This window comes from Cheilinus undulatus, linkage group 8 (assembly GCF_018320785.1).
Source record: "Cheilinus undulatus linkage group 8, ASM1832078v1, whole genome shotgun sequence".
NCBI classification, from domain to species: Eukaryota; Metazoa; Chordata; class Actinopteri; order Labriformes; family Labridae; genus Cheilinus; species Cheilinus undulatus.
In genome coordinates, this window is record NC_054872.1 from 40,897,038 (window position 1) to 40,921,859 (window position 24,822).

Sequence of the window (24,822 nt, forward strand, 5' to 3'; positions counted from 1 at the left end):
AGACCAGTACTTTACCAGTACTACCATACATACCAGTTCAACTTAAGTAAATTCTAACCAAAGTAACTGTACTTTCACTTGAGTAACTTGTCATGTACTTTTTTCACATCAGATTATATTTTTTAAAACTATCATTAGAATGTATTCAATATTATTGCATGCCACACCGTTAATGAATCCCGTCTACGGAAGCCGCCCAGGTCCAAACGTTGGAAAGCGTTCCTATGAAAGCTCCTGTGTTTACTTCACTTGTAATGATGATGTGAGACCGAAAAGGTTAGCTAGCTAGCCTAGCTAAAGTAATGGAGACCCGGTAAGAGATGCAAGGAAGGACATGTGTGATGGGGGGTCATTGTGATATTCCTGTCTTTGATTTTAATCTTATTATGGCGATTTATTATCACAATTTTGTAGCAAAAGAACCGTTAAATTCACACTGACGACGTGAGCCTGGTAGGTTGCTAGGCTAGGCTGCAGCGAGGCTAGCCTCTGAGGGTTCGTGTTTCGGTGCCATTTGATATGGCACATTGCAACCACTACGATATTTCCGACGACGGGATGAATATCTGTATTTAACCCGACTAAATATATAATTTCGGTGAAAACACCGGAGGCTGGCAGGCTAAATAGCTACTACCACAATCTAAGTTAACGGTGCTGCTAGTGAAACTGTCAGGCCCGGAATGGAGCCCGGCAATTTGCGAGAGAGCCCCGCCGGGTCCGGTGAGTCAGACACGGGGGATTGGAGGGAGGTTATTCCCGGTGGAGAGGATGAGGTCAAAGCTACTGAAACTAGTGGAAACCCACTAGAGACGGGGCACAGGGACACCTGCGAGGACAGCGACATTGAGAAACAAAAATGCGTGGGAGGTCAATTGCATAGTCCCTTCGAGGAGGAGCTGGACCCAAGAATTCAGGTATGAGACCCTGATGACTGATTTATTTGTCATCTTTTCACCTTTATCATGCTAGGGTCTTGAATTGATTAGTCAGGCTAGTATTATTGTTAACGGTACAGGTGTAGGAAATATTGGATTACTCTGGGAAACGCCTTTCAGATAGGTAGCCGTTTGTCGTATAAATCACCAGGATGATTCATTGTGTTGTGCTTTGTGTTCTCTATCAATGCTAATCCGGTTCATAGAGACAAGTCTACCATTGGGCTGGGCAATATGGCTCAAAAGCACATCTCGATAAACATCTCAGTATTTTATATCTGTAAAGACATGATAGATGGTCATAACGATACCAGAAATATAAACTCTAGTTTCAAGTCCAGAAAAATATATTTTGATACGTGTTTGATACCATGGCAACAATAAAGAACTGAAGTAGGTGTTACTGGTCTGCCAGGGTTACAGTGGCCTCAAAGTCAGTAATCATAGACAACAAATATTGGGCAATTATTCTTTTTTATATAGGTATATGTTGTCAAAGTTAGTTTAGTTTACTCCTCAGTACGTTTTAAAATCACTTTCTGAATCACTTGTTCTTAACTGGAGGGTCACGAAGCTCTTTCCAGTGGGTTGTGATAATGCACCAGACAAAAGGAAATGTGGAAAAGTCTATGTATGTAAGCCCTAAGTGGACACAAAGTAAATTCATACATCTACTCTTGGGTTTTCATATGATGATGAGCAAAGTTGCATATTGGTCTCAAGATCTCAACTAAATATTTTTCACTTTTCATAACAAAGCTGTTTTTCCCAAGATAACAATTGAATTCCCTGAGAAATTACCATATATCCTTGCTCTTCTATCCTTGCTGAAAATGGAAAAAATTAACATGTTTGCATGCACTTCTTTCTTTAATGATGTGCATTTTAAGCATGTGTATTTTGTCCTGTCTCTTTGTTTCATTATTTTTGTTATATTTGGCGTTCAAATTGCAAAATTTTTCATTAAACAAATTTGAGTGGTTGAAAACTTTCAAAAAGTTGTTGGCGGTTTCTCTTAAGTGGATGATAGAGGGTCATAATGCCTGATCAATTGAGGACCGCTGGTCTAAACTGCAAAAAAGTACAAGGATTGGCAAGGACCAAGGGCCAGTTCTAACCACTTTTTCAAGTGTTGCCAACAAATTTGTGCAATTTCAGTGTGCTGGAGTTTTCCTGCAATATTAAATGGCTACAATTAATAAATTGTCCAGTATTGCTTGTGATGGACTTCTATTTTTGTTGCTTAGGTAACATTATTTAATTAGTACTAAAATGAACTCACTTAAATAAAACAGTATTTCCTCATTTAGACTGAACATTTCAAACAGATTATGATGGTGTCTATAAGCATGCAACTATTAGTGGTTTTCACTGTAAACAATTTTTTAAAAACCATATAGTTCAGCATAGTGTCCACCAATTGAGGCAGAAGAAATATACAAGATAATTTTAATGCTGCATCAACTATCGAGATATTAATGGCACTGTCTACCACCTATCTCATTTGAAATTACCTCAATATTTGAAAAACTATGAATATATTGCTCAGCCCAATTATTTCGATGATAGGTGAAACACTGGGTTGCTTTGGGAAACGCCTTACACAGAGACAGCTGCGTGTCATTATAAATCAGTTGGGTAATTCATTATACTGTTCTTAGTTTCTTTATCAATACAAATCCAGTTTGAAGGACTAGGCCTATCTTATCTCATATTTTATATCTGTTGCACCATAGCAGCATACCTGTGAAGTACATTGTGTCCCAGCTCCAGTTTTTTCTCTAACTCATGTTGTCTTCGCTTTTAAAAAGAATGCAGTGCACTACATTTCAAATTTATGGATGCATAAAGAGAAAACTTGAAGCACTTTCATCAAGATTTAATGTGTTTTTAGTCATCTGGTTGTTCTTCATTGCCTTAAGCTGCACATCATTTGTCTTCTTTTTGACACAGGAAGAGTTGGAGCATCTTAATGAAGCCAGTGCAGAAATCAACAACCTAGAGCTGCAGTTGGATGTAAGTAAAAAGAAAACACTTTGGGGCATGTTATAGGTTTCACTCTGAAAAATATGGAATAAAGACAAAAAAGTAATTTGATTCAGATGAAATTAAGCTAATGAGAAATGTGGAAAAATGTTTACCTCCACCCTGGGAAATGTGTGAGTCTGTCTCTGTTGATAAATATTTTATAAGTCTAGCCAGAGGGTCTAATCAGTATTGTAATTTTGTTGTATTTATCTCTTAGCAAAAGATACAGAATGTCTGAAATCTTACAATGGGAGAAGTGTTTATGCAGATAAATTGATGCTCACATGCAGCCACATCCCTGCGAAATGTAATGGCACGCTCATTTTATTACAGGTAAATCTAATCTTCTCATTTTCATGCATTAACCATCCAGGATGCCAGATCAGGGTACCGGAAGATTCTCACTGAGTCTGCCAGGAAGCTTAATGCTCAGAGCTCTCAGCTTGGCGGCTGCATAGAGAAAGCAAGACCCTATTATGAAGCTCGGCGTCTTGCAAAAGAGGTATTCACACAGTGTATTTTAAAATGGTATGCCTGTAGGTTTAGAATATTGTGTTGTAATGGACAGGGTTGCTGCAGGTGATTGAAATTCTTGGAAATGCGTAAACTTTAATGTGTTTCAAATTATCATTGTATGCCTCTCATCATAAAATAAGTATCTGACTGAACAGTTAGCACTTTTGATAAGAAAATAAAAAAAATGTTACATAAATAAAAATAACCTGATGATCAAATAATTGAAGGAGAAAAATAAGTGTCAAATTTCGAGCAGGTTTAGTGTTTAGTGTTTCTGTTCAATAAGTGCATGTGTTGCAGAGGTTGTAAAATTGAGAAATAATTGTGTTTTACAATTGTGATCTTAATACCAAACACAACAATTGCGATTGTAATTTTGGCATAATTGAGCAGTCCTAGTATGAATGTATTTGTATAGAAATATATATAACCACAACTGTAAGGTGCTGGAAAAGCTTAAAAATGCCCTTTAAACTGCTTGAAAAGTGCTTGAACTTGACCCTGGACGAGGTTCAGGAATCCTGAACAGGAAGAATGGGGCATTTTTCGATATCAGTTTACTATATCAAGCTAATTTTTAAAATTTATTCAACTAGACTCATTCAGGGATGACTAAATCACAAATTACATTTGGTAACATTATTGCAGAGTGCAGGCTTATGAAAAATGAACTTGAGATGGATTTCTGCCAAAGAGTTTAGATTTAGATCCCAAATCTATTTGTTCATTGTGCTGATTAACAGGGATCAGTAGACAGACGAGCAGTTCTACTATAATCTCATTTTAATGTAATTATTTACATAAGCAAGTTTAAACCTTTACAATTGTGTTGGAAAAACAAAAATGCATGAATCATGCTTTCTATCGCTAATCTTTGAACCAGTGGCCAATCAGCACAAGCCTTGGTGTTGCCTCAGATTCTTTTACTGAGCTGGTCTTTACAAACAATGAGGCAAGACTAAAGCCAAGGTCGGACATTCAAAATCCGTGATATAGCTCCTCTTGGATAAATCTGCTAAAACACAACTTATCTCTAGTTGTCCCTTTTAGCTGTAGAAAGCAGGTGTCCCAGGTTTTGTAGGGTGTATAGAACACACAAGTGTTAAATGGCACCAGATTCAGGCAAAACGAATACAGTAAGTTATTTGACTTAAGGTTTTGATGAAAATGTAAACTCTTTGTACAGACTGAAACTGGACGATTTTATGTTGACTAAACTAGACTAAAACTATAAATAGTAGAAATGATTAAAGCATGAGTAAAACTAATTAACATTTCATCCTTAAGAGTATTAATAATTATATTATAATTATGATTTAAACTAACTGTGCATTGTGAATGTTACACTAGCTACATGCTAATGCTAACAGCAGTTACTTGCAGGGTTGCTGAAGTGAGCCAGCTTCTCTTTTTTCAGTCAGTGGTTGTCCCTCAAGGACACATCATAAAGCCAGGGATGTCAGTGCAAGAGCTTGACAAACTTTTCCTCAAACTCAAAGTCACATCTCACAGCTTTAACTTCATCACTCTTATTTTGCGTTGCCATTTGGTTTGTTTACATTTCTGAGTATGTCACATGAAGAGCAAGCACTGTGTGCCACTGACGTCAAGGAACAAATAATAGAAGGCAGGGCAAAAATCAAACATGCTAGTCTTCTTTGAGAAAGGCGGAGAGGTGTCTCAGACGTGTTCTTGATTGTTGTTCTCTGTGACACTCTACATAGGATGAAATGACCCTGCAACTGTCAGATCGGACTTTAATCAGGCTGAAATTCTGTAGTCTGGCCTTGACTTAGGCTGATCAAATCTTCATTGAGTTGCAGGGATTTTAGTTTGCAAGGAACAAAAGTAGGGATTAGAATTCTGATCGCAGCCCTCCATCTGTATCCATATGAGACTATTTCTGATGACTAACTGGAAGTGACTCAAAGTTTATTTTTCTATAGCAGCACAAATGGTTTTGGATTTGCATGATGAAGCATTTTAAACCACTATTTTAAATGTAATAATCAAAGGAATTTCAGTATGTTGTTTTTTCTTTATTTCTTTACACCCATTTGCACATTTATATATGTAATCACTTAAACATTTAAAACAAAAAAATGTTTAGCCAAGCAGTTCAACAGAACTTGGTTTTTGTTGCTGTCACACTTTAGTCCTGTTAATGTTTTTGTCTGCACTCTTAGGCTCAGCAGGAGACCCAGAAGGCAGCGCTGAGCTATGAGAGAGCAGTTTCTATGCACACAGCTGCTAGGGAGATGGTCTATGTAGCGGAGCAGGGCCTGATGGCTGATGGCAAGAACACCCTCGACCCAACGTGGCAGGAGATGCTCAACCATGCTACAGCAAAGGTAACAGAAAAAAAGGAACTATACATGCTGTAACACTGGCTTTAGCATGTACAAACTCTTGTTTTCAAGATAGATGAAACTGCAGAGATTAAAAATATTGTGTTAAAATGCAGTAGGTGCACACAGAAGAATAAAACAAGAAGCACAAAACAAGAAGCACAATCAGGGTATATGGATGACCTTCTCTTTATTGTTAAAGAAACAAGGAAGGAAAAGGAAAAACAGCCAAGGAGTGATCCATGCATTTTGCATTGTGTTCTTATAACCATGTTCCGTTCATAATCGTGTGAATTAGATTGGAGCAGATTAAAGTTTTTTTTTTAATTAATCAGAGCTCAGCAAATTGATTTAATCAGAAGTTAGACAACAGAGCATCAGTAGCCACATTAGCAAAAATGTCAGCAGTATGGAAATACTTTAAGCTTGCGAGTGAAAACAGTCCAATGGCCACTTGCAGCATCTGTAATATGACCATTCTGTGAGGCAGAAGCAGCAGGGCTGGGTGTAATACCACCAATTTGATCTGACAACTCTGAACTAAGCAGGCACTGGAATACAGTGACTTCATTGAAGCACAAGAGGAGAAGGCTGCTTCACTGAAGCAACAAACTCTGGACTTTAAGAAGAAAGATAAATATCCTGGAGAGAGTGTTAAGGCAAACATGGTCACAGAAAAGATGATGGACATGCTGGTTTTCCTGAACAAGAACCTCCACCTCATTTTAAGGTAACAGTGGGTAAAGAAGCGACGAAGGAGGAGGAAAAAGTTCAGTAGCAACTCCAGTTGCAAACTGTTTACACCACTTAAATGGAACTGATTTTTTTAAGATTCACTTTTATGAATTCATGTTTATTACTGCTCAGGTCGAGCTGTTTTGACCACTTTAAGTGGATTTTTAATTCTTGTCTGATTTAATTCAAACACACTTTTTATTTTATTTTTATGGCCTATTCATCTCAAGAGGTTGTAGGCGAATTTTTGTGCTTTTGTTTTTTTTAATATATATATTTAGATTTAAATTACACATGAGATTTTTTGACCCTGTGCCACATCTGACCTCAACTCTTCCCAGATGTATGGAGATAAATTATTGCAATTAATATTTCTCAATTATTGTGAGAAATGTCTGATCAGCTGCACTAGTAAAGTGATAACCAACTCATCAGTGCTTTAGAATCAGAATTAGAGATTATATGTATAAGAAATTGACAATCATACCTTGTTTGTGCTTCTTAATACCAAATCCTAGGCTATTCAGAAAGATATTTATAGATTCTAGGGTAGCTACTATCAGGCCACTTAATAAAAAATAAGATTTTCCATTCTGTTACTTTATGGTATCATTTTTTTTCTCATGGCCTAGTTTGAAAAAGGCTCCTAGAAAGCCTGATTTACATAATACAATAAAGAAAATACTATTTCTGTTTTTTTTTGCCAAATTCTTGTTTCATTATCAGCACAAAACATATATGCAACTGTGCCGTTAATGCTACTGCTGAGAAATTGAAGATGCAGTAGGTCTTAAAATGTATGAAGAGGGTCTTTAAAAAGGCCTAAAAACATATTCAGTTTTTAAGTTGTTTTTTTTTTTTTTTAATTCAGTTTGTCATCAATAATTGTGCTGAGATACTTTTACTGCTGTATAATTTCAGTGGCTGTGTTATTGTACTATACTAATTTAAATGGAATAAGCTTGAGACATCTATTCTGTTTCCTCAAGTTATTTTTATATACAAAAACCACTGAAACTCTTATCCAGGCAAATATGATCAGATCAAATATGATATGATCAGATCAGGACTCAGAATCGGTACATACTCAGCATTAAAAAATGATTGGGATCAGAGGCCGTAAAATGCCAGTCGGGACAACCTTACTTATAACACTGTCACATTCGTAACATCTTTTCCTCCATTTGTTTGATATGAATAAGGCAGACTTAACTATTGCTTATTCTGATCCACCTTTTCAAAATCTGCTGTCCTCATTACCCACAATACAACATGACTCCTGCCCTTGTAATCAGAGATTTAGGTTTGTTTTTCTCACATAATGACTTGTGTAGCCCTCAGCAACATGGGCATTTTCACCTGCAAAGTAACTCGTAAAGGGACCCAAGGCCTGTGAATAGACTCTGTAGTTTGTACACTGTCACTGATACTTCAGCAGAGGTGATTCAGAGCTCTGGGGCTTGCCCTGCTTTATATTTGATTTCTCTTTTTTGTAGTGACTAAAACTTCAGCAAGGTAAAACACTCAATAAAAAGAGAGCGAAAATCCTTGAGCACACTAGCCTTGAGTTTGTGTGGGTATGTTTGTGTTTTGAAAACATGGTCGTCGTCCTTGTTTTTCCACAGGTGAATGAAGCTGAGGAGGAGAGACTCCGCAGTGAGAGGGAACACATGCGCGTCACACACGCCTGTCAGGAGGCTGAGGCTCGCGTTCAGATGCTCCAAAAATCCCTGAAAAGAGTCATTGTGAAATCCAAACCTTACTTTGAGCTCAAGGCTCAGTTCAACCACATACTGGAGGTAATGTAATCATCCAGAGCCCAGTAATGCGAAAATGTCCTGTCAAGAGTACCATTTTTTTCTGCGTCTCACAAGAAAAACACTAGATTGGTTTATGTAGTTGTGTTGTACATATGTTGCTGAGTTGGTAAAAATGCTGTAATATATTCTGTAACTTATGGATTTACTCGAGGTCACTGGTGGGTTATGGCATAAAATCAATGTTGAAACTGATGAGGGAAGTTACTGTGTCCTCTCCAGGAGAGTAAGACCAAGGTGCTGCAGCTGGAGCAGCATGTCGCCAAAGTAAAGACCCGCTACTCCATCGCCCTGAGAAACTTGGAACAAATCAGCGAGCAGATCCATGCTCAGAGGGGCAGGGACCAGGCGGAGGGAGGCTGTCCCACTGTGTGTGGTGGGCGAAGTCCTCCCGTTGGAGCCGAGTCCGACAGCAGAGTCAAGCAAGAGGGCGGAGCCTGCAGCGGTGGTGCTACAGGGATGGATCGAGTGGATGCAGCGGCAAACCTGGTGGAGAAATATAAAGAAAAGGAGAATGAGAAGGAAAGGGAGCGGGCGGGGTCGGATTCCCTTTCAGTGTTCAGCCTGCAGACCATTGCTTCCGACTTGGAGAAATATGACTCCATTGAGCACCTCGGGGATCTCAGTGATGTAGGGAGCGTAACTGGAGATGAGGGAGAAAAAGAGAGAGGGGCTGTGATTGATAGAAGAGACAAGCTGATGGAAACTTCTGCCAAAGAGCGCCAGCAGCAGTTCTACAAGCAGCACCATCGAAGCTTTAGTTTGTGAAGATTTCTTAGATTTAACAGCAAGGAATGCTAACAAAGTCAAATGAACCAATAAAAACACACAAAAAATAGGGTTAGAAATACCTGCCTTAAAGGTACAGACCCAAATATAAGAGAATAAATTAGCTGCAAATATAAAACTAGTCATGCTGCAGGTGTAGGTGTAAGATACTTAGTGTAAATAAGCTCATGTGCGTTGACTGACATTATTCTAAAGCTGATCAGTAGTTAATATTGCAGCCTAGTTAGAACACTACTTCTAGCATCTAAAGAGCTTCAAGCCCTCCAGGACATGTAAAATGTATATTTACTCCGCTGTGAGGGCTTCTGGGTAAAATTTGTTCCCAGAGCATGAAAAAAAAGCAATGAAAGATCAAAAGCCCAGCTCGAAAAGAAGTATGTTAAAAAAGGCATCCTTTCCTTTTTCCCAGGCTAATCGTCGATCTAATTTGGTGAGACTGGCGAAAACTAATCCCTCCATTGTTTCCCCATCTAGTCGTGTCGAGTCTTATCAGCGACTGCTTTAAGGTAGCGAGGGTGTGCACAGAGTGTGTGCTTGCACACTGAAATCCACTCCCAACATATCCTTCCTCCCTCCCTCACTCAGTTTGAAGGAACGAATGACAAAAACGTCTCTCTGTTGATGTAGAGTGAAAAGCATGTTTGAATTCACATTTCATGTATTTATTTCTAGTGACATGCTGCAAGAGGTGCTTTGTTATTTTTGGCACGAGAGAACGCGTTTTTTGAGAATTCCTGAAATTATGAAAAGTCTGAAAATGATGACTTTGTTTCACTCCAACAGCATGCACTCCAGTTGGCTGTTTAAACAGGTGTTATTGACGTGTATTCAGGGTTATATGCTGGCAGAAACACTTGACACTATTTCAGCTGAAATATCTAAGCTTTCCACATTTTCCTTTTATGATGCTGTACTTTTAAGTGTAAACGCCTCTCCTAAAGGTGTATCGTTTGGATATTGTTTACATTTATACAAATATGTTTTTCTCAGTATTTCCTCCTTTGTTTGCCTTTAAAATCTTGCCCTTGTTATTTGAAGTGTGCCTTTACACTGAACGAGCAACACATTTAGCATGAGTAGTCCTTAGTGCAAACTCATCTGTAGTTCTTTTTGAACCATTTAAAGAACAACTGTGTGCCCTTTTTATAATAATTTTAAATTATTTTTAACAATCTGATCGCCAAGGCACCATTTCCAAGTGTGACTTGAATTTCTTTCCTTTTTATTCTTGTTATTGATTCTATGATATTGTACTTTGATTGTCAAAGTGTGAGATGCAAAAGTCAAGAAATGACTTGTAAATGTATGTAATTATTACAAAGCTGGAAAATATTGACATGTACAGTTACATGTGTTTTGCTGATTTGAATATTTGACTTGTTTGTTGTACAGATGTTCTGTAAACCCACAGGTTATTGTTGTGTATTTAAATCATTATTATTGTTGCAGTTTCTCTGAAACACCTCCACTTCACTCCTGTCTTAAAAAGCTCCAACATTGTAAATGCATATGTGAATTTCTTGCTCACTGTTTTCAACTTATGCATTGTCATAGCTATAATCAATAAATCATACAGATCGTGCATGTTGGGCTCTTTTGATTGCAAGTTTTTTGATAGTCGAAGAGCTGCATGTCAAGAGGAAAGACATGCTTGTTTCTTAGATACGTGACGAGAGATGAAAAGCGACAGAGAGAGAGAGGTTATGTCTTCCCCAGCCGTCCTTTAATTATTCAGCAGATGTATAAATATGAAGGAGGATGCTGATCTCAGAATAGATGGCAGAAGAAGAGCAGAGCTGGTGGGAGAGACTCAAAAGAAGCAGATGAAGGAGCCAACATGTTCTGATTTAATAGATGACCAGTGTTGTAGAAATAACAGCCTGCTGCTTCATTGACTTAACTCCACAGGGCTTAGGAAATAAGGCTTAAAGTAGTCACTGTTAATACCACAGCGCCATATCTGCACCTCCATCCGTGTCTAGTCTTCCCTCCGTGATATAATCATTCACAGCGGGATAAAACCGCGAGCTTATCAGAAACACAAATCCTCCTCGTGAGCTTCATTATGATATTTTGCTTCTGTGGGCCTGGACCTTAGCGTGTACCATCTTGAAGAGGAGGGGTAAGAAAGGTAGAAAAAAAAGCAGATAATGCGTGAGAGAGGGACTGTTACGCACGGTGCGTCTCCATCATGACGTCGTGAATTAGCTCAAGATCGTAGAGGGGGAGAGGAAAAAAGGAGGGGAGTGTGGTGAATCGGTGTTTCGTCGTGTATGGGGATGCGTTTGTATATAGTGCATGTATGTTTTTTGTAAGGATTTTTTGCCATTTCTTACCTTTGCCATGCGTAACTGCAATACATGGAGGAAACCCGAATAATTTTGTTTTTCTATCAGCCTGTTTACGAACGGAGCAGCTTGCACAGTTATAGCCATATAATTACAGCCATAAAAATCGTTGCAAAGATGCATATTTTTACCAAATAATCCGACGCTGGGCTTTCCCATCCGGAGGACGCACTGTTATCTTCACTGAGCTCATCGAAACTAATAGTAAGTACACATGCTACAGCTTTGCTTCAGGGGGCTACATGCTACTATCACTGTATGGCGCTATTTTAGACTATACATATCCAGATAAAGCTCAATATCCCACACAGGTAATCTAAGCAGATGCTAAAATCGCTGCTCATTGTGTGTGCAAAAGCGATATATTTTCTATAAGCACAGGCCAGATTTGTTACGAGTTCCTTCTTGCAAGAAACAACCACCCTCCTGTCTGCTTTTCTCTTTTGAAAAAGAGGTTAACATAGCATGTATTTCACACCTTTTCTTAAAGCAGCATGCAGCCAGTTTAAGCAGATGTCATGTTATTTTGGGCGCTCGTTCAGAGATCCATTCATATGTTGGACTATAAGGGCTCGTTAACATGGTCGGCCTTCCTCTACAGGCCATCACGGATTCCCTTGTCAACAGCCGACAAGTAACTACCGGCAGCATACGGTTGGTGGCACCCTTACTGTGACCCTCACGTCTCAATAGTTCATGCTCAACCATGCACAAAATACAGCATCTGAGTCTGTGTGCGCCCCCCTCCTCCTGTGGACCTGCTCCCTGCTTAAAAATAGCCACTACATGCATCTCAATGTGGAGTGTGAGCTGTGTTATGCTGCTGTAATGGACCCTGTGGTTTGCAGCTTCCGGCATTACAAACACACAAGGAAGTAGGCAGTGTCCGTGCTGGAGTGGCATCAGAGCTGTGAGTGAAACTGGATGGGCTGTAGGTGTTTTAGTAGGAAGGTGCTGGTGCAGTGTTGAGGAGTCTTGAAGGCGCTGTCCGCGGTGCTGAAATCCTCAAATGCGTTTAAAGCTTCAGGCTTGGACTGGGCAATGTATCGAGTTTCTAATAATTTATCTGAATACAAGATATAGGGTAAGAGTATTGTTTCTACTGATACAGTTCAGGCTCATGCTGATTCAAACAAAAATCAAGAGCCCTAATAATCAGTAAAGACTGTTCACAATGTTAAAAACACCAAGGTTGCTATAGCCAGGGGTACAGCTGGGGATTTTGGGCCCCCAGACCCCCCCCCCCCCCTTACTAATATAAATATGTTTAAATATGCATTTCATGGATTTTTTTATACTTAAATTTCCCTATATTAATGAGTCCCATTTTTGCTATGATTGAATTAAATTAACTAGTTTCTTCAGATTAGTTTATGTGTTAATAAGATTCTTTTTTCTCTCTGTTTCTGCTTTCTTCCCCTCCATCATCTTCATCTAACTATCAAGTCTGGCTTTCTTTTCCTTCATCATCCACATCTTGCTTACTGTGCCTGCTTTCTTATCCTCCATCACCCTCATCTTACTTCAAATCTCTGCTTTCTTTTCCTTCATCATCATCTTCTGGCTCCCTCTACCTGCCATCTTCTCTCTGCCCCTCCCCTCTTGTCCGCCATCATTCTCATCTTGCTCCCCGTCCCTGCTTTCTTATCCTTATTTATCCTCATCTTGCTCTCCATCCCTGCTTTCTTAGCCTTTATCATCCTCATCTTGCTCTCTGTCCCTGCCTTCCTCTCCTCAATTATTATCTTGCTTTTTGTCCTTGCACGGAGTTGTTTCCCCTAATCCTGACTCCTTTCTCTTTCATTTTTTTCTTTCTTTCAGGGACCTGATTTCAAGAGTTTAGGTCCCATCACTCATCCAGTTTAAACTCTTTTCACTCTACTGCACAGTGCCAGTATTTCATTTTACTCTTTTTGATAAAAATTCCAGCCTGTTCAACAATTATTTTGGTGGCCCTGTTTCAAGAATGACAATTATTACTAAGAAAAAAAACAAAAATCAAAACAACAAATATAAACACATTCATTGTTGTCCCAGGTGATCAGTTCCTTTTTCCCCCTTTGCTGAGTTGTAGTTAAACATAAGATTTGAATAAATAAAATGAAAAGTGAAGAGCAGCCTACTAAAAAAAATAATAACAGTGTAATATTTGTGCTTTCTGACCCTGTTTGTACTAGGCCCTGAAAAGTATCCCATATTGCTGAAAGAACTAGAACTAACACCAAAAATACACTAAAGTAAAGGATTTTAACAACATAGAAACTAAACTAACAATCCAGCAGTTAAAACTAATAAAAACTAAACTGAAATTTGAAACAAAAAGTGAAACAAAAATCCTAAACTATTATGACCTTGCTAAAAACCCAATATTGGATAGTTTTTTGTTTGTAATTACCAAAATTGTAGGCAGTGTCTTCCTCACTGTTTAAATTGAACAAATATGTTTCTGATGTATTTATGCAATTTACATTGTTCATGGTATTTTTTGTTTAAAAATGACTGATGATCATAAAGTTTTTGTACTTTTGACTCCTCTGATCATCAATATTTTATCATTTTGACACAAACGGCATTTAAGAGTGAAGGAGTTCATGTGTCTTCTTCTACAATGTCATCTTCTCTCTTTCTGTATCTCATTTTCCATTTCTGCATCCCCCTCTGTTTCTGTACCCCCCTCCTCTTTCTTTCTGCATCCGCCTTTCCCTTTTTCTGCATCTCCCTCTTCTCTCTGTAACTTTACTAAATGCTGCTTGAAGCTGAGGCCATGGTGGATTAATATTTGGTCTTTATAGATATTATGACAAAGAGTATGGTGTAGACCTGCCCTCATTGTAAAGTGTCTTGAGATTGGTTATGAATCACCAAATATAGATTGATTGGGTGTTGTTCATGAGAGAGGAAAATGGAGCGTGAGATTGACAGGCAGACAGGTGATACATCAGCAGTTTTGCAGGTGTTGTGCCTGACCCTCATGGTGAAGAGTGACCCCCGAGCTGGAAGGCAAAGCTCTTAGTTGACCGGTTAATCTATGCTCCATCCCTCACCTATTCTCATGAGATTTGGGTAATGATTGAAAGAATGAGATTGTGGACACAAGCAGCCAAAATTAGTTTCCTTCAGAGAGTGTCTGGACTCAGCCACACAGATAAGGTGAGGAGTTCAGACATCTGGAGGGAATTAGGAGTAGAGTCGCTGCCCGTTTCGCATCCAAAGGAGCCAGTTGAGTTGGTTCAGGCATCTAATCAGGATGCTTCCTTGGTGCCTGACTTTCGAGGTCAGGACACATCCATCTGGGAGGAGACCTTGGGGCAGACTCAGAAATCAGAGGGGGATTTTATATCCCTTCTGGTCTGGTTATGCCACGGGATCCCCAGGAGGAGCTAGAAAATGTCGTTAGGAAGAGGAATTTCTGGGCTGACTTGCTTTGCCTGCTGCCATCATGACCCCATCCCAGATAAATGATGGAAAATTGATGGATGGATGGATGATTTTTTAGGAGAATAAAATATTTTCCACTTTGTTGAAATATTGCCATTGTTTTTGGACAGTTTAGAAAATATGCAGGAGTTCGGCTGGAGATATACTTTCTGTTTCACCTTGTCCTCATGTATGCGCTTGGCTGTGCCATTAGCATTCTTGTGAGTTAACTTGACTAATGTTTGGTACTGGAGGACACCCTGTGAGGGTGCATAAGAGAGCTCAGGCCTTATTCAACTAACTAACTGATGTGTTGGATGTAAACTACAAACATGGAGGTTATCATAATGTTAATCAGAACGATCATTACATTAACATCAGCAAGCATATCTAAGTATTACATTAGCTTAGATTGATAACTGGCGGTCAGAACACACTGAGGTGACTGACTCAGTAGAGTTGGTTGTATAGCAGCCGGAAGATAATGGGTTTGATCCCCCAGCTGCCTCGATGTGTCCAAGACCCTTAACCCAATCTGCTCCCCCTGCTGCTTCAGTGGCGTGAAATGTGTATGAATGCATATGAATGAGATTAGTTCATTTTGATGGCCTCTCTTCATATCAGCCTTTGCCATCAGTGTATGAATGTGGTGTGAATGGGCACTGTTAGTAGTCAGAAAACTAGAAATGCGGTATACAAGCTCAAACCCATTTACAATACCATCTGCACTTTGTTTCTTTAACATTATCCTCCGTGTACAGATGAAAGGCTCTTGGTGTTAGGGGTTGATAAGTGACTGTGTTACCTGGTGACTTTCAGAGTCCCTGCAAATATCTCTTTGTTTATTATTCACTATAATGTCAAAATACGGTCATCAGACATGTATTTAATCAAAAACTTAAGAAATACAAACAGATGCTCGCAAACTGAGGTGCAAGTTACCACTTTACTACTGGAACTCAAACATCAGCTTCACTTGCTTTACTTTTACAGATTTGAAGATTGACTTTTGAAATGTGCTTTGATTTGGCCCTTGGCACAATTAGCCACACCAGGCACCGTTGCTGTTGTTACACCACAAGTTAACTCCTAACTCCTGGTCATGTGCCTTAGAAATATTTCAGGAAGAAGGGGTAGGGGGAGACAACTCCAAAACATTTTTGAACATTAGCATCATCTTTGAAAAAAACAGAGTTTATCTGTCACCAGCTTGTTTGACGTACATCTTTGTCTCTGTGCAGTGAGGGACAGTAGCACATTGTACATGTGGAGAACTGTTTACTTGGCTTATCAGTTTGTATTTAAAACCTTCAATCCTGGTTCTCTCTGCTGCTGTGTTGACTGTCACACCTCCTCCAGCAGTACACCTCTACCACATGTGCATATTGTGTCTTACATCCAGGTCACATTAAATTTTAGAAGATGTGCACAGTCGATGCAACAAACCCACTCGTGGGACTTGTGGCATCCATCATTCATCTTTGTGCATCTAGTTAACAGCAAATATATATGTCCTTGTTTTTGAATGTGTTCCGATCTGTACTCTGATAAAATATGTTACACACTCAGACCTTGCGCACTGAGTCTAACGCGAAACACACCAGGTCTATCCATCCTGACAGACACCTTCATAAGGCACAAGCTCGTGCCTCACAGCACTGTGCCATGTTGAAAAGATAAAGCCCAACTTTTCAATTCAACACTTGTTGCATGGATGTGACAACAAATTTTGGCCTGTATCTTCCACGCTCCATGGTCGACATCCACAAAATACATTGGCAAATTGCGGTGTTTAGAGTAAGGTTTCAACGTGAGTGAATGAGAAGGGAGCTGCAGCCACATCTTTGATGAGTCAATTCCCCATTTGAATGACTTGGATGGATGCCAGAAAGCAAAGAAATAAGAACTCGTTCCTAAAAGATTAAAGACAGATGAAGGTTTTGGCATCATTGTTTAAACATGATTGGCACAGCGTAGGATTGTAGGAAAGCGTGGGGCAAGAGGTGACAATTTTTATTTATGCCATCCTTAATGTCAGTAAAAATGAAACAGAAGCAGAATGAAAACATGAACCTTTATGTCAGCATCTCTGCTATCAAATAAAATGATCAGTCTGAATCTAAAACAACGCTGTATGAAAACATTACCTCCCAAAAAAGTGCTACTTTGGCTCAAGTGCCGCTGGTCATGGGTAAGTTGATCTGAGTCAGGGGGGAAAGTTGAGCCATCATGGGTAAACTGAACACCTGAGATTTAAGTTTAAATTTGCAAAGACAAAGCCACCAACTAACAGATCTAAGATTTCTGATTCATTTCTGATTAAAGGTCAGATCATGTAGCCAAAACACAGGACGGTAGAGGTTAGACTTTTGTTCTGCTTTGTGGTCGACAAGGTAGAACCAAAAACATTCTTGGTACACAAGAAGAAGCTCTATTTGTCTTTCAGTGAGATATTGTCCAATCAGATGATCATTCAGAGAAGAATACTTTATTTGCTCTTTTTGCATGCGAAGCCATAGGGGTGGGTAATATATATCGAGTATACTCTACGTGTTGCAGGTTTTGCCACGTGAGATATATAAAATTACTATATTGCTAGGAACTTGTCTTTTATTTGCTCAGGTGAAAAACACTGCAAAAACCCAAATTTTAGAAGTGTCTTATTAAAAGAGTAGTAAATGGACTTGACCTTTTATAGTGCTTTTCTACTTGTCTGATTCACTTACACACTGATGGCAGGGGATGCAATGAAGAATTAGCCATCAGTATTAACTAATCCTATTCAAATGCACCTATACCTATTCACACACCACAAACCAAGCAGGGGGAGCAAATTGGGATTGCATGTCTTGCCATGGGACACATGGAGATGTGACTTCTATTTACTATTTCTTTAGAAAATAAAATAATGGGATATACAGAGCCTAAAAGGTATTCACCCCCTTTGATATTTTACTCTTTTTTAATCAAAAAAACCCTCTTTAATGTCAACGTGAAAACAGATTTCTACAAAGTAATGTCAATTAAACAAAAATATGTAAGGTAAAATTATTTATTGCATAAATATTCACCCCCTTTAAAGTGACTGACTTAATTCAACAGAGGACCAGCCAGCTGGTTCTAGTAGTCTCACAATGAGTGAAATGGGAATCACTTGAGTGCAGTGAATGTGTCCCAAGTGATTGTAGTATAAAGACACCTGTGTCTGGAAGGTCTAGTCGCTGGTTAATCAGTATTCCTGGCTACTAATATACCATTAAGACAAAAGAACACTTTAAACAACTCAGAGACAGGTTATTAAAAAGTGTAAGTCAGGGGATGGATGCACAAAAGTTTGCCAGGCACTGAACATCCTATGGAAGTCAGTGAGAGAGGCAACCAAGACACCTATGACTACTCTGAAGGAGTTACAAGCTTCAGCAGCTGAGATTATAGAGATTCTGCATACAACAACTGTTGCCAGGGTTCTACACCTGTCAAAGCTTTATGGGAGAGTGGCAAAGAGAAAGACACTCTCTCGTAAAGCTCATATTAGATCTCAACAAGAGTTCTCCAAAAAGCATATAGGAGACTCCATGGCCAAGTGAAAGAAAGGTCTTTGTCATGATGAGACCAAAATGGTGGTGTTTGGCCATCAGACAAGACGCTATGTTTGGCTGTCACCACTGCACATCACCACAAGCACACCATCCCCACTGTGAAGCACGGTGGTGGCAGCATCATGTTGTGGGGATGCTTCTCGGCTTGTTAAGGTAGCAGGTAAAATGAGTGCTGCAAAATATGGGAAAATCCTGCAGGACAATCTTATTCAGTCTGCAAGAAAACTGTGGCTTGGGACAAGATTTATTTTCCTGTAAGACAATGACCCAAAGCATACAGTGAAAGATACACAAGGTGAATGTTGTGGAGTGGCCAAGTCAAAGCCCAGACCTCAATCCAATAGAAAATTTGTGCCTGGACATGAAAAGGGCTGTTCATGCCTGCAACCTGACAGGTAAAATTGCAGTGTTAAGATATGCAAGCCTGATTGAGACTCACAGACTCAGTGCTGTGTTTGCAGCCAAAGGTGCTTCTACTAAATACTCACTAGAATATTGATGCAGTCAATTATTTCAAATTATTATATTGTTATTTAATTGACATTACTTAACAGGAATCTGCTTTCACTTTGACATTAAAGAGGTTTTTTGTCGAAAAAGCCAAATTATATTCACTTTGATTAATTTATAAAATCAATAAAGGGGTGAATACTACTGATAGGCACTGTATATCTTGCATCACCATTCATTTAAAACAACTAAATATATAATTCTTGATCTGTATATCCCAGCCCTGGACTTCGTCTTTCTCTAAGAAGCTAGTATTGCAGTGTTTTGGAGCCATGGAGGCGCTGTCTGTGGTGCTGAAATCCGTAATTGCATTTAAAGCTTGAGGCTAGTGGACAGACCCCGTTCCTCCCATGAGCTCACTCAGTGCTACAGCAGCCTGATTGCTGGTGGAGTTAGCAGGTTTTTTTTCCTGCTGGTTAGGCTGTGCTACACTCTCTCTTATATCTTGCTTTTATCTGGCTCAGTGTGTGTGAGTGCTGATATTAATGAATCCTGCTGGGCCGCCCTTCTTTCTTCCCCTTTTCTCTCCCCTCCCTCTTCCCACACATGCAGGACAAAAGCACACACTGTACACTGCCGACACATTCCTACAGCCATGCACACACTCACGTAGTACACACTCCTTGGTGGTGTCTACCTCCTGCATGCTTCTTGTCAGTGAACTCTAAAAATACACTGGATAATGCTAATGAAGTATCCAGCAGAGTTTGTCTGTCTTCCACAAGCGAGCCTTGCTGCCATCTGTCTCCCTCACTGTAGATCTTTTCTTTGTAATGCCCCCTTCAACCCCAACCCCCCCCCACCTACTTCACGACACACATCCTCAGCGCACTCCTCCCAGTTTAGAGCGACTGTATGGGTCTGTTTATGTTTGTGGATGTGTGAAAGCCTCATAAAGCAACATTTGTTATTCAAAACTGCAAATGAGCAGCTATTTATAGAGTGTTTATCATTGATACAGAGAGTCGTGTTTGTCTGCGTGTTTGTGTTTCCCCTCATGCAAGTACTCGAGGCGTTGTGGCTGGCAGGACTCAGGGTTCTTTAGAGTTTTGCTGGTCAGCTAAGCACGCTCTCTGCTCTCGTGAATCTGCACGTTAGGTTAGGTTACATTGTTCAAGGTTCGTGCCTCTGCCATAGTTTGTATTTTCAGTGATAAATGCTTGGCCTACATACAAATTTAGCATGCTTCTTTGTCCTGGGACCCTTCTTCTGTTTCTCCTCCTAAAGTCACACCCATGTTGCTCATTTTAGGGTCTTTTGGGAAAGTTTTCTGTGTCTGAATCAATGGATCCAGAGTGCTGTATTCTCTACAGACTGTAATCTTAATGAATGAATGAATGAATGAATGAATGACTTAATCTTTATTAGTATAGCTCCAGTTCATAACAAATGTCATCTCAATACATGTTACAAGAAGAGCAGGTCTAGATCATATTCTTTGTTATATTATTTACAAAAACCCAGCATTTATCCATCATGGGAACAGCACTTTGCAATATTTAGCAAAGTAGCATTAGAAGGGGAAAATTTCCTCTTACCAGAAAAGTCTCTGAACAGAAGCAGACATCAGCTGAGACTGTGTTGGGCTTGGGCAGTGTGATACAGGCTGAGACAGAGGGAGACGAATAGAGAGAAGCTCTGATTGGATGTTTGGGATGGACAACAATGAAATGACTTTACTTGATGTACAATAAATTACCATTATACCAAATTCTAAATGATGACTCCTCTGATTTTAAGAATCGTGGTCATTTTTACAATTGTAGTACTGCTGAGTATGTTAGAAAAAAAAAAACTCACATAGAGCCTATGCTTGGTCATTTTTGTTCCGAGGGACTGTAGAGGAAGTAGATGTAGCCACTGTTAACATGATCCTCTACTTTGTTTCCTTCTATTTTGGTGCTTGGAGTCCAAAATTTGGCTGTCCATCTTTTTTTTACAGCCAGAAGGGAACTTATTTAGATAAGAGGATGTATCTGAGTTGCAGCCTCTAGAGTTGAAAATAAAACCAAGGTAAAAGTAGAGAAAGTGTCTGCTTGAGACTGTCTGCTGATGCCATGGAATCCCCATTAGATCCTATATTAAAATGCCCATTTTCAGAGCCAAATTAAACATGTTTACAACCTGGTAAGGTAAACATTTTAGGTCTCAATAGCTCATGTCTTTGTTTGTACTCACTGTCCAGGTTTGATTCTTTTTAAAATCTCATTTATTTTGATTATGATATGATATTATGTCTGCAAAATTGCAGTAAGGGGGCATGGCTGAGTTGTCTAAACGGCAAGTGAGTTGTTAACTTGACACTCCAAATTGACTGAGCTTGAAATATAGGCTGAACCACTCTGTTCAGCTTCTACATCTGCTGTCAGGCAAATCTACCTTGCAAAGCTCCTCAATTTTTGTGCTGAAATGAAAATGGTTCGGACCAATTATTGCCATTGGAGAAGAACGAGGCGGTAGCTAGAGGTGGGGTTTAGTTGCACTGAAAGCCCATAGCAATGGCTGCCACTACTACAGCAACTAGCTCAGATGTTGCCATAGTATAGCGGCTATTTCATCAGTAATTGACCATATTTCTGTATGAAATAGAGCAACAAACAACACTGAAACCTTCCATGACAAAAAGGATGCTTTCGACCTGCTGACCTGCTTCGGCATGAGTTTGTGATAACTATGGGGGAGGAAGGGGTCAGTTGTAGTGTGAGTGAGTATACAACGGCTACTGGATTATTTTGGATGTAGCCACAGTGGCAGTTTTGCCAGAACTGGACAACATTTCTTCATTAAATCAAGTGCAAAGGGCTACACAGAAAGGTATTCGTGACAGAAAAGATGTTTTCACTCTTCTCCATGCCAGCTTCTAAGCTATTGAGCATGTAAAATTGTTTTGATTCTTTACTGTGATGATGAATCTACTGAGAAAAGGGGTCATTTTACATCTCTTTTTGTACAATAAGCCTTCTTTGCAAGCAGGCCTGTAGGCCATTAGGAGAACTGCAGCAGCTTTGATCTGGTTTACATTTGATTGCAACAGGCTACTTTGACTTCCTGTATACAAGCTGATAGAGGTGGGATATGCTTCTTCAAGTGATGCCACTGGAGTTTGCATCAGTTTTAGCCTCCATAGTGAACTCTGTTTGAGGCTAGAAGCTCCAGGCTACGTTAACTGCGATGAGATAACAGACCCAAACCTTTGGGTAAGCTGTCAGCTGTTGCATTGTGGGTAATAGTGGCTGCAGCAGGTTTTGACAAAGAAAAAAAATGTATGGAGTTTAAAAAATAAGATAGTCATGATTCTTATGAATCAGCTGTGACTATAAAACTTTCCATCACGATTCTGAGAAGGTTACAGCTATATTTGTATGCTACTATTTTAATTTGTCCAAGAGTTTCCTTGCCAGTTATGATGTGGGGTGGTTTATTGTGTCTTCAAAAGCTGTCAGCATACCTAAAAGATCTTTCTGATGTGCAAAGGAGTGTGTTTTTTTCAACCATAGACTTCAAGCTGCTCCAGGTGCTTTTCTATCCTGACATGAAAAGAAGTCTATTGAGTGGCGCCTTGGTGTGAAATGTTTCCATGGGCAGCCACTTTGCGAAAAATATCAGTATCAGCCATCAAACACCTTGGCTGAAACCTTGCACAGAGGGTCTTTGAAAGGAAGCCAAGCTGGCTATCAACCGAGAATGGGCTGTCTGCACTGTAAATACAAATAGAGGCAGAGGGAGGAAAGTGGACTCATCTTGCAGGCTCGTCCTTTCCGTGCATACAGGCGAGCTGAAAAGGGAGCTTTTGTGCCAAAAAGTTGATGCATCCCTTTTAGGACAGGCAGCAGTGGAGCGAAAATGGCTGAATCTGAAGACTGTGTCTAGCTTTATTATTGTTGAATATATCCTCAGTAAGCCTTTCTTTTAGGTTCTTATTTACTTTTTTCCCCAAAACGTTCACTTTCAAGCCACCTAAACCCTGTTTACCTCTCTTCTCCTTCTCTTACAGATCCAGAGATGGCACGGCTATTGTTTCTGATTATTCTCTATGCTCTTCCATCTCCTGTTGTGCCCATACATAATTCATCAGCTGGAGGTAATTTGTGTATTTGTGACTCTGCATGAATCTGTCAGTGTGTCTCCAGTGTGTGAGTGTTTCCAATATGCATTAATGGACAGAGGTATCCTTGCACAGATTGCTAAGTGACCTAAATGAATGACTGTAATCTGCACAGCAAAGAAAGCATCAGTTACAATGACAGTATATCATGTGGCTGTAATATATCTACTCCGTTTTGAAGCAGCTTTCCCCATCTGTATCTGTCATCCCTCATTCTTCCTCTACGTCTCTTTTTCTAGGCTGTGCCATTATCCGGCCTCCCAGGGATGGCGGGATCCGCTACAGAGGCCTGACACAAGAACAGGTATGAAGGATGAGTGAACAGATCAGAAAATAATCGAGGATTAAAAAAAAAATCCTTTCTGAATGTAAAATATAAAACATGCCAGTTTTAGAAAACACAGCAGCAGTTACCATAAGATGAGCTGATATTACTGCAACACCATCTGTTGGAAGTAGGTTACATTTGTCCTGTTACTTTAAGGGAAATAAGCATGTTTGATTTATTTTTGTCGAAAACAGCTGCTCAAGACTTGAAACTTAGGTAAACAGCTTGTGTGGTCGATCTGATGGCAACAAATCTGCTTGTTTTTGAGTGTCTTAAGATGCTCAAGGGTTTGAGCCTATACTCTACTATAAGTGGGTCAAATACGACCCATATTAGAATATGTGTGCTAATATGCTTCTTTCGTCCTTTTGGCCAATAATATTTAACCTTGCAGAGCACAATGATTGGCCCGATTCCATGTTGAGAAACAAGGAATTTCCTATTTAGATCAGAATGTTTTTTTTTCACTTTGTTTGACAGGGTTTTCTCATATTATCTTTGTTTTAGCTTGTTGTGGTGTTATTATTCCTGTAGAAGCCCGCAGACACACACAGCTGCTAAGAAGATATCAGTGCGCGGCGGAAAGAGACAAAAGTGAAGTGCTTTGTACATTTTGGACACAGCGTACAGGCGAGCCAACATATTTTATTGGCCCATTTTTACATAAAACTTGTTAAACTACGTGGATAAAACATTCCCATCTACAGCCATTATGCACCAGATCTCTCTGAGCTTGTAATAACCACAGGACCAACTTTCACAGATCTCACTGGAGGCCACTACTATAGCCAAGTACCTCATATGACCTAAGTTCAAAAAATCTCAAAATATTCTTTTAAGGCCAAGGGATATAGGGGAAAGCTCTCTACACTAAACTTGCTCCATCCTAAATAATAACCAATTGATGTTTGAACAAAAAACTTCAAATTACTTATCAGAGCAAAAAAAAAACAAAAAAAAAAAACATGCACATTCCCTTCAAAAATGCACTATTTCTAGATGTAACCCTCCTTCTTAAAATGGACTTTGTACAGTTCATCAGGACCTGAATAAAAGTTGGGATACTGGAAAAGAAAGGACAAGAAAAGGAGGTGCATTTGTCCTCAGTAATGGTATGTAAGCAAACTTTTTTCAGCTGGCTTCAATGTTGATCTGAGCCTGACTTCAGAGAAAAATTCAAGCCAGGAGGCTAGCACTGATATCCTTAATCTATGCATTGTAGGGATGCACGAAATTAGATATTTGCCGATGTCCGATATGCCAATGTTTACAGATTAATTTAAGCCAATACCCATAATGATACTGGTATTTAAATAATGTTTAAACCTAAAACTTCAGAACTTA

At 39.4% G+C, this 24,822-nt stretch overlaps 2 protein-coding genes across 4 annotated transcripts in view; both read left to right on the top strand.

Moving 5' to 3' along the window:
- Window positions 1-262: 262 nt before the first annotated feature.
- Window positions 263-24,822, top strand: part of gabbr1a (gamma-aminobutyric acid (GABA) B receptor, 1a) — a 212,514-nt gene continuing 187,954 nt past the window's right edge. The window contains exons 1-3 of one of the 3 annotated variants that reach the window (XM_041793190.1): window positions 263-313; window positions 23,040-23,126; window positions 23,390-23,454. In XM_041793190.1, the coding sequence (XP_041649124.1) occupies window positions 23,048-23,126; window positions 23,390-23,454 (144 nt within the window). In that variant the 5' untranslated portion in view covers window positions 263-313; window positions 23,040-23,047. Of the gene's footprint in view, window positions 314-11,393; window positions 11,724-23,039; window positions 23,127-23,389; window positions 23,455-24,822 lie in introns of those variants that run through there. The other 2 variants (XR_005992204.1, XM_041793189.1) reach the window with 2 other exon arrangements.
- On the top strand, window positions 266-10,755 carry sh3bp5la (SH3-binding domain protein 5-like, a). Its single transcript, XM_041793191.1, has 6 exons — window positions 266-917; window positions 2,892-2,954; window positions 3,340-3,468; window positions 5,669-5,833; window positions 8,191-8,364; window positions 8,605-10,755. The coding sequence occupies exons 1-6, from the start codon at window positions 684-686 to the stop codon at window positions 9,148-9,150; spliced, it is 1,311 nt and encodes a 436-aa protein (XP_041649125.1). The 5' UTR covers window positions 266-683; the 3' UTR covers window positions 9,151-10,755.

Coding starts and splice junctions, on each gene's coding strand:
- sh3bp5la (XM_041793191.1), top strand. CDS start 684: ATGGAGCCCGGCAATTTGCGAGAGAGCCCCGCCGGGTCCGGTGAGTCA. Junction 3,469..5,668: donor CTCGGCGTCTTGCAAAAGAG/GTATTCACACAG, acceptor CTGCACTCTTAG/GCTCAGCAGGAGACCCAGAA. Junction 8,365..8,604: donor AGTTCAACCACATACTGGAG/GTAATGTAATCA, acceptor TGTCCTCTCCAG/GAGAGTAAGACCAAGGTGCT.